The 13254-nt window shown below is 42.6% G+C and overlaps 1 protein-coding gene across 10 annotated transcripts; it reads left to right on the top strand.

The window, feature by feature from the left end:
- Window positions 1–2495: 2495 nt before the first annotated feature.
- On the top strand, window positions 2496–13151 carry zmynd8 (zinc finger, MYND-type containing 8). Of its 10 annotated transcripts, none has more exons than XM_029149825.3 (23): window positions 2761–3183; window positions 3265–4529; window positions 4708–4871; window positions 5958–6025; window positions 6098–6249; window positions 7088–7231; window positions 7337–7450; window positions 7904–7969; window positions 8146–8238; window positions 8321–8408; window positions 8520–8575; window positions 8662–8739; window positions 8819–8934; window positions 9026–9519; window positions 9617–9745; window positions 9883–10038; window positions 10189–10713; window positions 10808–11323; window positions 11488–11681; window positions 11765–11845; window positions 11940–12018; window positions 12113–12352; window positions 12507–13151. In XM_029149825.3, the coding sequence occupies exons 3-23, from the start codon at window positions 4828–4830 to the stop codon at window positions 12680–12682; spliced, it is 3609 nt and encodes a 1202-aa protein (XP_029005658.2). In that variant the 5' UTR covers window positions 2761–3183; window positions 3265–4529; window positions 4708–4827; the 3' UTR covers window positions 12683–13151. The 10 variants fall into 10 exon arrangements, with proteins under 10 accessions (XP_029005656.1, XP_029005660.1, XP_029005658.2 ...); XM_029149822.3 differs by having other exon boundaries at window positions 7010–7231; XM_029149826.3 differs by lacking the exon at window positions 4708–4871 and having other exon boundaries at window positions 2763–3183; window positions 7010–7231.
- Window positions 13152–13254: the final 103 nt, after the last annotated feature.

The following is a 13254-nucleotide window of genomic DNA, read 5'->3' as shown; positions in this document are numbered from 1 at the left end:
CTAAACTAAACTAAAATATAGAAGCAAAATATTCATTTTCAATCGTAATGTGTATGTGTATAACTATACATTTGTAGTTAACAAACTTTAATGTGCCATAGTCATAACATGACAGCTGTGAAGGCAGAGCAGTTTTTATTATTACTGGTACAGAACTGTATCTCATGTGACAAATTTTCAGAAATGACTCATATTGTTGAGAAAGCACTGACTGCTTTCACACTGATAAAATCTGGATTTTAAATCAAACAGACTTATAAACAGTGAGGATGAAAGCCAGGGTTCTGATACAAATGTATTGATTTTTTTGTGTTTGCATTATAGGATTCTTGTTGATTCATTGCATAATGAAAGATACAAGAGTCAAATGCCTTGTGCATTTTTGTTTTGCATGTTGGTCTATTTGAATGTCAGCCTTACATTCCATGGACACCCAAAGAGGGGCCCCCCGTGGCCCTCTGTTTCTGTCCCTTCCCCCACAAAACATGGCAGACTGACCTCCCCCTCACAGTGTGAGACGCCCCCTCCCCCTTGCTCCCTCTACTTTCTAAGGACAGGAGATAACAGTTTGAAAAGACAGGAGATAGCCCTATAATCGTTAATGTATTCAGTAGGGTTTACCTGCAAACAGCTACTGGCATGCCTTTCTTTGTACTAAATCAGCCCCCACCCCCATCAACTTAAGTCTATGCAGCTAAATTAGAAAGCACAACACAAGTTACAACAAGCTAGAAGTGAACAAGTTCACAATAAACAAACACAATTATAATGACTTAATCAACACCTAATACACAATAGGATGTAAGTTTAGCTGTTTTACCAGTTGTCAGTAACTACTGTAAAAGTTGAATCAGTGTTTATAAAGTGCCTCAAAACTCTACGTTTGAGTATAAACAACTACAAACCTCAGTCCGTCCTAACGGCTGATCACAGATTGCAGACAGACCGTTTTCTCATAACCCCAGTACTCCTTTAAACGATTAAACGATTAAAGCCACTTTCAGAGACGAGTGGAACAGATCAAAGAAAGTCAGACTAGGGCGCCATCTTGGGGGCTCTGGGTCTCATTACCAGTGGGCCACGAATAAAGGCCTGGTCGTAGTCTGCAGTCCAGTCTGAACCGGTCTGAGGTTAAGAACAGTGGATGTAAGGTTTGACCTGTACATAGCTGAATACGTTTTAATGTTGTGTATACAGAATATAAATTTTTGTTTATTGTTATTTTTATGTATGTGTATGTATCTACAGAGCGCATAGGTTATATATGTATATTCACAGTTCTTGACACGTTGCTAATGTTAGGAAATGTAATTATTGGCGGGTGGTGAGAACCCTAGTGAGTGGTATGACTACCTGCAGCACTTCAGCAGCAACTCCTGCAAGCAGTAATCATTTAGTCAGCTGTAAAAATATTAATACCCATTAATATAGGATTACTTGGTTGTCACATTTTGATAAATATTATTCACTGCGTGTAGTATGATGTTATGAAGTATCCCCACAAGAGGTCGCAGTTTTCCCTCTTTAGTCCAGGATCCACTAAACCTTGCAGACAGGTGTTGTTCATTACTCAAGATTTTAAAAATGACATAAATCCCAATATAATTAACAAGTTTGCCAGAAAGCACGAGTTAATATTAACAATGTATTGTAGCCTTTAATCTTCTTCTGAATCACAGAGGAGCAATATCATAACATAGATCTCAGATCTTCTCAAGTACAAGACTGAGGAATTAGTGTCTGTTTAGTGGCCGTTAACCTAATACTGTCCACTAATTCACCCACATACATAATTCACCCGTATACTCCTATATTTCCTTAACATGATGCTCAATTCCACACACCATGGAAAACATCAAAATAAGACACAAGCTTTTCATTAGGCCAAGATGACCATTGACGCATTCCCAAAACAGATGCCCTAAATAGTTTCTCATGACATTAAGCTGAACTCAGGAGACCTGTGCTTGAAAAAGCAAGAACGTCAGATATTTCCTGTATACTAACCCAAACTGAAAATACAGTTTCTTAACAGTGTAGTTCCCTTTATCTGCAACCACATTGTTAACATGTGATCACAGCGAGGCCAAAGGCCAGAGTCAGGCTAATCTCCGTGGCCTAATTTTGTTGGCTTTTTAGCTTTGTTATTAAACCATTGTAAGCCACAGCATTCTACTTAGTTCAGTTATTTCCAAAAATAATAATAATGTCTTTGTTTTTATTCCCCGCGCTGGTTAGTTTAATCAGAGTGGGAACTCACTATCAGATCTACTCTCTGTGGGCACATAGGTGGATTACCTCCCTTTTGGCACGCTTATGTTGGATCAACACCTATATGTGGTCTTCTGTTAGTCGTAATGTGTGCACTTTGACGGGAGCCATGCTTATCTTGCACTGAGTGCTCTGTTTCAGCTTGCCTGCGCTAAACAAAAGACAAGCAGCCAGGAAATGCACCAGCCAATCACCAGTCGCCTTACATTTCGTCAGCCATCGCGGCCAGTCTGTGTGTGTCTTACATGTGAGCAGTGAGTTGGACAGCTTTGAGAGCCGTGGCTATGCTTTGAGCAGGGTGAGGGCTGACAGGGCTGTCCTCCATGTTTTAATAAGCATTGACATATCACAAAGAGTTTTTTAGCCATGCATCCACAGAGGTAAGCCATATTTTCCTTCTTTCACATGTACTACTTGGTTGATAAGGCACCAGCCACTGTGTGTGATTCGTGCCTGAGCAATAATACAGGTTTGTCTGACAGACTGGGGGAGGGGGAATAGTATTTGTCACCCCACAGCATAGTAATGGAGCTTGGAAAGAGAGCACAGCATGGTGCAGTGGAGCAGACCGCCTCTGCTAACTGTGTGGCAGCCTGGACACATACAGTGGGGGTCACAGGTCAAGTATAAGGTCCTTGTATAGTCACAGAATACTGACTGTTACACATGCTTTATTTTGGCAAGATCAAGGTGACTGCATTCTCGTGGCCTGGCCTGTCAAGATGGCAGAGCTGGAGAAAGGACTAGGCAGGATGGGAGAGACGGAGCAGTGTGGAGGGAAGTCCCCAGACGAGCTGACAGATGGTGGACTGACAGGACAGCCACTTTCACTGAGGCCTAAAACTGGCATGAGAATAGGTCAGCAGGGCACCTTGTTAATTGTTTGCCAGACTAACATGGCAGCGAAGAATAGTGAGTTTATCTAGACACACCAATTTAACCTCGCCATATGATGCCTTTTTACTTTGGTAAATACAACACATTCTGTTGCAGGTCCATCCCTCTAAAGTGCTCAGCAGATTATCTACAGGCCAAAGACGGCGTAGTAGCGGGAATCGACTCAGCCTAATGCTGTGCTCTGCCTTCCACTGTTGTTCTTTGCTGCCGAGTGTCAGCCATTTTAGAGAGCTTCCCGTTTCTGTCCCTGGATATTTGTATGTAAGAGAGGAGGATGAGCACGGGAACGACTTCCTCTGGAAAGGCTCCGCAGTCAAATGTCATCTGATCCACAGGGCACGGAAGCCTGTAGCAATATTCTAACAAGGTTTAATAACGTTCATGACATGATAATGTAGCTGGTGGAAAATAATTGTTTAATGGTAATAATGAGTAATAATAATATAATGGGTGGTTCCTGTTTGGAGTAGTGTAGCAATGTTTGTATACTCCCTGCGTGTTCAGGTGCAGTATTTGCTATGCGTGTTGTGTTGTTTTGAGTAAATAACGCCTAACAAAGGATTGACACAATCAACTGGGTCTAGATGTAATGACTCACACTCTGGGTCCGGGGGCAGCCTGTTCTAGCAACTAAAACAGCAGGTCCTCCCTGTCTGTCTCTGAAACAACTGCTTGGCTGTTTCTGGGCACTGACATTTTAGCCTAGATCTGTTCCTGTTTTAAAAAGTGGACTATATTGTGTTAATTGTGTTAAAGTTCTTACAGCAGATTCAACAGTTGCTGTGCGTACGTGCCGTGTGTGCACCGGGCACAGCAGCCAGACGACCGAGAGAGAGAGAGAGGGAGAGAGAGAGAGAGAGAAAGAGAAAGAGAGAGAGAGTCTTCAAAATGGATGCCGTGCACATGCACTGGGAGCACAGCGAGGGTGGGAATCAGATCCTGTCATTTTCCAATCTGTAGCGCGGCAGCCTGCGTGTCTGTGAGCGGGAACAAGGCCGGCGCGCCGTCTGCCTTCACAGTGGCGCTCTGAGAAGGCGAGGGACTCGGTCTTCAGGAGGCTTTTAACAACAGCAAGGAGCAGTTCTCTCTGCATTGCAGCACTGTGGCTGAGGGGAGCGGGGAGAAGAGAGCTTGTGTGGCACATCGAGCCTGAGCGCCCAATCAGGCGCCTCCATGTGGTGCTCGAGCCAATCGGCAGGCTGCAGCCGAGGTTAAAGATTGACAATTGCAGGAGAGAGCAGCAGGGAGAGAAGGCCTTCTAGGAAACCTGGACCCATCTTTTCCCTCATCCCCCAACGTTCTCAATAATTGAAAAAGATTTAAGAATAGGCTGAGGAATCTATATGTGAGAAAAGATAAAGGTATGCTGTTGATTTCCTACATTAAAGTGTGTATGCTTTGGCAGTGGTGGGTGTGGAAAGGGATGTTTCAGCAGAGTGTTGTGTGTGTATTCTGTGGTCTTGAGAGATGTTTTTTGTCAGGATGAGCTGGATTGATTTTCCGACTTGTCTTTTTCTGTTTCCTATTTGCATTTCCTAGCCAGGACAGAACAGGACAGGGCATTGCTAGGATAGACTGTGTGAGGCTGTCCAGACAAGCTAGAGGAGGAGGCCAGCAATGCCATTTCAGTGCACTCCTGTTTGTGTCTGCAGATGAGCGATGCTTCTGTCATGTCATCCTTCTGTCGTGATGGAGAATAAGGGGTGTGTGTGTGTGTGTGTGTGTGTGTTTGTGTGTGTGTGTGTGTGTGTGTGTGTGGGAGGGCAACACAAACAATACAATAGATGCTGTATGTGTTCAGTAAACTGCTTACTTTTTCACATTAGTCATTCAAATGCCGCTCTCCTCAGGTGTTAGTGAGGTATAAAGTTCAAACCATTTGATCGGTGATGCCAGTGCATCTGCTGTGTCCTCAGAAAAAAATGACAACAATAACAGGATGGAGAACAGGGCCCCTGCAAAACAATCACGTTCAAGTGATGCTAGATTAAAACCTGTGGGACAGATTTTGAACATAGGGTGCGTCCCAGTCACATAGTGGTTCATGTATGTAGTCTCTTTATATATCTGGGGCTGTGATTGTGCAATCCAGCCTGCCATGCTATCGACTATTAGGTTACCTTTGGGTTTTTATTTGCTCGTTGTCAGAAGGTCCAGATGCTGTACACTATACTGCACTGCTCTGTGTTTTCATGTGTTTATTGGGGTTTACTATTTATAGACCTGTGGCAGACGCCTACTGTTTATACCGAGGTTAGGACTCAATGTTGAGCTGTTGCTGCTCAAGGGTCAATTTTTGTCTCCAAATGAACTGAATATTTACAATGTGTATGTGTAACAGGAATATGTGTAATTGTTTTCATTTTGGCCGTTGCTGTTTGCATAATGTAATGTAATGCAATAATAATGCTATATGATCAATATGCGCTCATAAGACATCAAAGTGTCATTTAGGGCAACTTGCAGGCCATACAAAGTTTGCAGTGGCTAAATTTACTTGTGTTGGGTAGTCCCAGATTATTTTTTTGTAATGAATATTTTTAATTGACTTATGAAAATCAGTTTATGCAACAAAAATGCTATTGTGCAATGCATATGGTTCTGGTTACATTCTGGTCAGATGTTGTGAAGTATTGTGCACCTTTACAAAGATCTAACTAGTCAATGTGTCTGTGTAGGTAAAATATGAATCTACAGACATAATTATATTTATATTAAATTATAGATATATCTTTAGCTATAGTTCTTTTTGACTGGTCTGCCATTAATGATGCTGTTTACTGCAAAAGTGTTTCAGAGCAAGAGGAAAAAACGGAGACTGAAACTGAAGCAATGGAGATTTCAACACGTTCCAAAGGTAAAAAAAAACATCAATTAGGAGGTTCCTGTTTTCTTTTAGTCTTTGTTAATGTCTGTCTTTTGTGTTTAGCTTCAGACACCGGCTCAACAGAGAAGATGGCACAAAAACGAAAGATACCGAGTCCCCCGCACTCATCTAATGGTCAGTCTCCTGCTGAAACCTCCCCCTGTCCAGTGAAAAAGAAGAAGAAACCAGGTGCCGTCAGCAGCAGCAAAGATCAGGTAAAATACAGGCACAACCCGTAATCCATTTTCTACAGAGAAGCATCAGTCCACCCTACTGTTAGTCCTGAAACATGTCATATTCAGACTACTACTGTTTATAAAGTTCAGGTGGTAAAACCTTTGACAGTGTTTTTCTCTGAAACAAGTAAATACACCTTAACCTTAAATTAAAGGGTCAGTTCACCCAAATAAAATGTAATTGTTAGTAACAATGTAATTAGTTATGATTTTGCTTACTGAAATTTACACTGAACATATATTACTCATTTATGGCAGGAGGGCCAGTGGAAATGACTGTTCACTGAGTATTAAAGCCCTATTGTACATTCAAAATCACATTTTTAGACACAGCTGTACACAAATACACCTTGAACTTGCCTAACATAACTTTTTTACCGTTGAGCAACATTTTATGATATTTAAAATGTCAACCAGTTTAATTTGTAATAATACTATATATTATATTCCATTATTATTCCATTAAGCTAATTTACTAGAGTGAGAGCTGTGTTGTTATTTAAGCCTTGTAGCTCAAATTAAAACGTATTGTTCATTGGGTCTAACTTATTAAAGATTTGCCTTAACTTTGTGTTTTGCTGTGCCCTCAGCACATTGTTGATGTGTCTTTTAAGTTACAGAAGTTGCACTTAACAAAGTGTAACGTCTGCTGATGTTGTGCATGTCTGCTTGGCTTTTCTAATATTTGGCCTGATTTTGACCTAGTGCAACTTTGTGTTTCTTTTTGCCTGCATTCCAGTCAGAACTAAGACATGGTCCCTTTTACTATGTGAAGCAGCCAGCACTCACCACAGACCCTGTTGATGTTGTACCGCAGGACGGCAGGAACGACTTCTACTGCTGGCTGTGCCACCGAGAGGGCCAGGTGCTCTGCTGTGAGCTCTGCCCCAGGGTGTACCACGCCAAGTGCCTCAAACTCCCAGCTGAGCCCGAGGGCGATTGGTTCTGTCCGGAGTGTGAGGTACTGACCCCAGGTTGGGTAAACTGTGTGGGTGGAAAAACGTACTGCTCAGACAACATGTTGAGCCGTCACACAGTTTTTGCATTCTCCACTCTTGTCTTTTAGAAAATAACAGTTGCTGAGTGCATAGAGACCCAGAGCAAAGCCATGATGATGCTAACTATAGACCAACTGTCTTACCTGCTAAAGTTTGCCCTTCAGAAGATGAAACAACCAGGTGTAAGTATTCGGGGCCCCCTGTCCTGCTGGTAACGTCACGCCTCCAGGCTAATAATGAAGTATTGGGGCAGGTAGCATTACTATAAATGACCCTGTTCATCCTAGTTTTAGTTTGGACCTTCTCTAATTGTACATTCATTAATTTTGATATTGGCATGCGTTGACATCTCCTCTTGCCAGTTTTGATTTCTAGATTGCTTATGCTACAATAAGACATGCTTTAATTCTGCTCATCTGGCTTCTGTCAGTTAATATCTAAAACCCTCAAATCCTACCTGTCCACTTACAGATACAGCACGATCAAATATTCAGTTGCATGTGGAAATGATTTTAAATAACAGGACTAACAGTCACAGTCATTTTACTATTATGGGCCTGTCATGGCTGGAAACCATGAAGGTGAACATGCTAGCTGGTGGTGAGGATACAGCTGCACCTCTCACTCTCTTTCAGGATCATCCCCGCTTGTCATCTCGCTCCCCCCATGCAGCTTCCACGCAGAGAAAGACTTTTAATTGGGTAATCAATTACACCACTAACAAGACCCCGTTATGATTTCTTCGTCCACTGGTTTTCCTCCTTTTGTTTGAAGCAGCATTTCGAGTTTTTAGTACTAGTGTCTTGGTGTGCACTAAAGCAGGAGGCTTTTCTGGTAGTTTGTTTACCTTCACTTCGCTGTCTTTTTCCATTTATAGACTGAACCCTTCCAGAAACCTGTTTCTCTCGAACAGCACCCAGATTACGCTGAATATATTTTCCATCCGATGGATCTTTGCACACTTGAAAAGGTAAAACCACAACTGTCAGACATTCATTATGTCATATTTGCCAACTGTTTGACATTTAAATGCCACTTTTTTGGCACCACAGAACATCAAAAAGAAAATGTACGGCTGCACAGAAGCCTTCCTGGCAGATGCAAAATGGATTTTGCATAACTGTATTATATATAATGGAGGTAAATCACATATTGTGGATACAATTCAAAAGATGATATTATTGGCAATATAATGTTGTCACCCTGTCTAATCTGTTACTATTATTTGTTTATATGTTGTCCTTATTTCAGCCAATCACAAACTCACAGCTACGGCTAAAGTGATAGTAAAAATCTGTGAACATGAGGCAAGTGTTTTGTTTTAGAATTTATATATTTGATTTATTTTGGCCAACTGAGATGACTTATATATTTTTTGTTTCTTTTTTGGCAGATGAATGAAATCGAAGTTTGTCCTGAGTGTTACCTATCTGCCTGCCAAAAGAGAGACAACTGGTTTTGTGAGCCTTGTGTAAGCAATTAGAGTACCAGGTTGTTTATAAAGCGCTGGATGACCTCCGCTAAGTTTCACTTTTATTTTATTTCTGCAGAGTAATCCACACCCTCTAGTGTGGGCCAAGCTGAAAGGCTTTCCGTTCTGGCCTGCTAAAGCTCTGCGGGACAAAGATGGACAGGTGGATGCTCGCTTCTTTGGTCAACATGACAGGTACAGTATCAGGTGTTGGTGCCTCTTTGACTATGGTGCCTCAACAGTTTGGTTGTAATGCAAAATTGTTGTGTGACTCTCTGTCTTTCAGGGCTTGGGTTCCCCTAAACAACTGCTACCTGATGTCCAAAGAGATTCCGTTTTCTGTAAAGAAGACCAAAAGCATCTTCAACAGTGCCATGCAAGAGATGGAAGTCTACGTGGAGAACATGAGAAAGAAGTTTGGCGTGTTTAACTACGCTCCCTTCAGGACACCTTACACTCCTGACAACAACTTCCAGATGCTTTCAGACACGTCCAACCCGTCAACCACTCCTGTGAAACCTGAGAAGCAGGAGAAGATCAAACTGAGCTTTGACATGACTGCATCTCCAAAGATACCTTTGGCCAGGACTATGCCATCTGTTGGAGTTGGAAGCAGTACAGCTGGCAGGCGGCTCCCTCTTAGTGACATGCCTCGATCCCCAATGAGCACCAACTCCTCTGCTCATACCGGGTCGGATGGAGAGCAGGAGACAGCAGACAAGTTTCAAACCAAACCCCCAAACAGTCAGTATACAGGAGAAGATGCCATGGAGAATACAGGTATTCTAATACATATGTCTAAGAATAGCTATGTAACATTTATATGTCCACTCTGGATTGAATAAATTAAATTGTAACTGTATATATTTCTACATAGCATCCCCTACTCGACCCGGTGCTGGAGGCTGTTCATTGGACAGTCCTAAGCCGTTCCACTCTCAAGCTCCTGGTGTTCCTAAGCAGGAGAAGACACCCCCAACAGGAAGCATTCTCAACCTCAATCTAGGTTAATTATGTCCCCTTGTATAACATTGTCCATTCACATGGAGCCTAAACAGTCTATATGGATACAATTTATAAAGAAATGTAAAACATTATTATCAAAAAAGACCTTGGTCTTGATTTTGTCTTGCACTTTCCCAGATCGGAGTAAAGCAGAAATGGACTTAAAGGAGCTTAGTGAAACAGTTCAGCAGAAGCAAGGAGCCACACCAGTGCTGACCTCCCCGAAAAGACAGATCAAAAGCCGCTTCCAGCTGAACCTGGACAAAACCATTGAGAGTTGCAAAGCACAGCTAGGTCAGTGCAGAAGAAATATGAACACTCTTCTGAACTGTTGATATGTTTTACTGTCATAGCTTTACTGTCCTGTATAACAATGTCTGATGATATGTTTTGGCCTAATCTAGCTTGTTTCTAGTGACCCCTCCCTCATCCTTTGTTTTGCAGGCATTGATGAGATCTCCGTGGACGAAGGTGTTGAACACAGTGACTCAGAAGAATCTGATAAGTCAGACTCCAGCGATAGTGAATATGCCAGTGATGAAGAGCAAAGGACTAAGGGCTGTCAGGATGAAGCACCCAATGAGGAGGCCAAGAAGGACCCTACGAAAAATCGAGTCAAAGACCAGCCTCCCACAAGCCAAGATAAAGAGACTAAAGCTGATACACTTGTGGCATCGGAATCTGCAGCAGATGACAGCTCTGGGATAATATCCGATGCTCCACCTAAAGACAAACCGGGCACGGATTCAGATGCAAGCGGCCCAGAGAAGACCAAAAAAGCCCCAGCATCACCTGGTCCTAAAGAGAAGGTCCAAGCTAAAGAAGAGACAAGGCAACAAGTGCCAGTGGAAGACTCCGACTCAGAGAGGGAGCTGGTCATTGACCTTGGAGAGGAACAGGGAGGGAAGGACAGGAAGAGGAGCAGAAAAGACAGCACTACTGTCAAAGAGTCAGCTACTAAGCCTGAAGGTAACGTGTTTGTATTTAAATTTTCTTACTCATTGCCTACTTTTCCAATAAAGGTACAAGAAATAAACACACACTTATCATCGCTCTCTCATAGGTAAAGCCATGACCCCTTCCACTCTCCCATTTCAAAACAGTACAGCTCCTTCAACACCGTCTAGTGTTTCAACGCAGGCCCCAATGGCCATTCCTGTCACCGTGGTCTCTTTCACTACTCCCTCACCTGCAACGATAAGCCTTGCGAGCGTGTCCAGTACTACAGCGACACCCCCCTCTTCGTCCTCGTTGGCCTCCACCACGCCAGCTTTGAAGAAGCAGCGCCCCCTGCTGCCCAGGGAGACGGTGCCAGTGGTGCAGAGAGCCGTGGTGTGGAATCCCAGTGCCAAGTTTCAGACGTCCTCGCAGAAGTGGCACATGCAGAAGGTGCAGCGTCAGCAGCAGAACCAGCAGCCCGTGGCAGGCACACAGATACGGACGCCTTCCCCCAGGCAAGGCCAGGCTCAAGTGGTGATCCAGACACAGGCGGTTGGGAACGGCTCGGCCGCGGTTTCGTCATCTTCAGCACAACAGTCTTCACAAAGCACACGATATCAGACCAGACAGGCAGTCAAAGGTGGATACCATGCTTTTATTCGCAGAATTAATGAAGCAGAGCCTAGGAAATAACATAAGTATAACAATATGTCAACCCATGATGCATAGGCAGCAACAACTGCAAATGTGATTTGTTATATGTCTTAATTGTTTATGTTCTAGTAACAGTCTTTTTCATTGCAGCTGTTCAGCAAAAAGACACTCCACCCAGCACATCCACATCAGCTGTTACCCTAGTATCCAGTACTCCAACTTCTGCTGCAATGGCGGCAGCATCAAGTCTAGGCACAGCTGCAGCTTCTTCTCCAACAACAGATCTGTATATCCCCACTGCCTCAGCGGATGTGGCTGCGGACATTGCCAAATACACTAACAAAGTTAGTATACGTATATTGCCTTATACTGTGCCAATTCTACTGTAATGTCAGTTTAGTTGATGTTATGGTTCTCTGAATTTCAGATAATGGATGCAATCAAAGGTACAATGACTGAAATCTACAATGACCTTTCGAAGAGTACTTCAGGGAATACAATAGTAGAAGTAGGACTTTACACTCAACCCTTCAGTGACTGAATACTGTTTAGGTGATAACTGTGACTACTGCTCTTACAATGTCTATGTGTTTATCCTACAGATAAGACGCCTTAGAATTGAAATAGAAAAATTACAGTGGTTGCATCAGCAAGAGTTGTCAGAAATGAAGCACAATCTTGGTGAGAACTCTGAAAATCTGAAAACCAAATTGCTTACCAAAACAGCGTAAAGGCCTCTATTTTTATTTGGTCAAATTTGTGTATGTCATTTTAGAGCTGACAATGGCAGAGATGAGGCAAAGTTTGGAGCAGGAGCGAGAGAGGCTGGTGACAGAGGTGAAGAAACAGATGGAACTGGAGAAGCAGCAAGCGGTGGATGAAACGAAGAAGAAACAGTGGTGTGCCAACTGCAGAAAAGAAGCCATCTTCTACTGCTGCTGGAACACCAGCTACTGCGACTACCCCTGTCAACAAGCCCACTGGCCAGAACACATGAAGTCTTGCACTCAGTCAGGTAATAAAACACGCTGCCATCAACAGGCTGCTTACATTTACACAAGCCTGGCTGTGTGTTTCCATGTCTTTACTTGTCCGGACAATTACCAGCAACCTTACTGCTGATATTTCCATAGATGTAATGCATGTGTTTACTTTGATTCTATTTGTAGCCACTGCCCCACAGCAAGAACCTGAGGCTGAGTCAACAACAGATCTCCCAAACAAAGGTTTAGGACAGACAAGTAGTGGGCCAAACTCTCTCAGAGACACTTCGGCTTCAGCACCATCAGACAAAGACTGTGGCGTAGACAAGAGCACGGACAACATTGCTGTCACGCTGTCATAACTGAGCTTACCGTACTTGAAAAAATTCATAGATTTTTTTTAATCACAAGAATGTGTATATTGTACAATTATTTGTATTTATACATTTTGGTTTGCCTTTTAGGGCTTACACAGTGGTCTTTAAACACTGTTAAAAATAGAAACATGACTGACTGAAAATAGTGAATTGTAGAGGGGGCGATTAGAAATGCACTTTTTTTACAATCTATAGAGACACGTCAGTACAGGAGTCCTAGGAGCATGCGTGAGTGTCTCAAAACATACACATATTGCAAAAAGAAAACAGTAAAGCAGTTTAACACTGCAAAAAGATTACCCATGTTAATGGACCACCTCAGTTTTAGATTAGAGGGTTGTTGACAGATGTCTGTAAATTGCCTATTTTGTATTCTGTGTTAATTTATTTGTTACTCAAATGTTGCCTGCTGTATACTGCAAAAAAAAATACAAATACAAACATTTTAAAGCAAGCTGTTTCTATGTTCAGACCATAGTGTAGCTCGCCATGAAACATTTGGCTCAGAAGATTGAGTAGAAATCTTGAAAAGCATCTCTCATCTTTCAAAAGGTTCT

Source organism: Betta splendens, chromosome 5 (assembly GCF_900634795.4).
Source record: "Betta splendens chromosome 5, fBetSpl5.4, whole genome shotgun sequence".
Classification (NCBI taxonomy): Eukaryota; Metazoa; Chordata; class Actinopteri; order Anabantiformes; family Osphronemidae; genus Betta; species Betta splendens.
The sequence above is the reverse complement of the archived record's forward strand: the minus strand, read 5'-3'. Positions and strand labels throughout refer to the sequence as shown.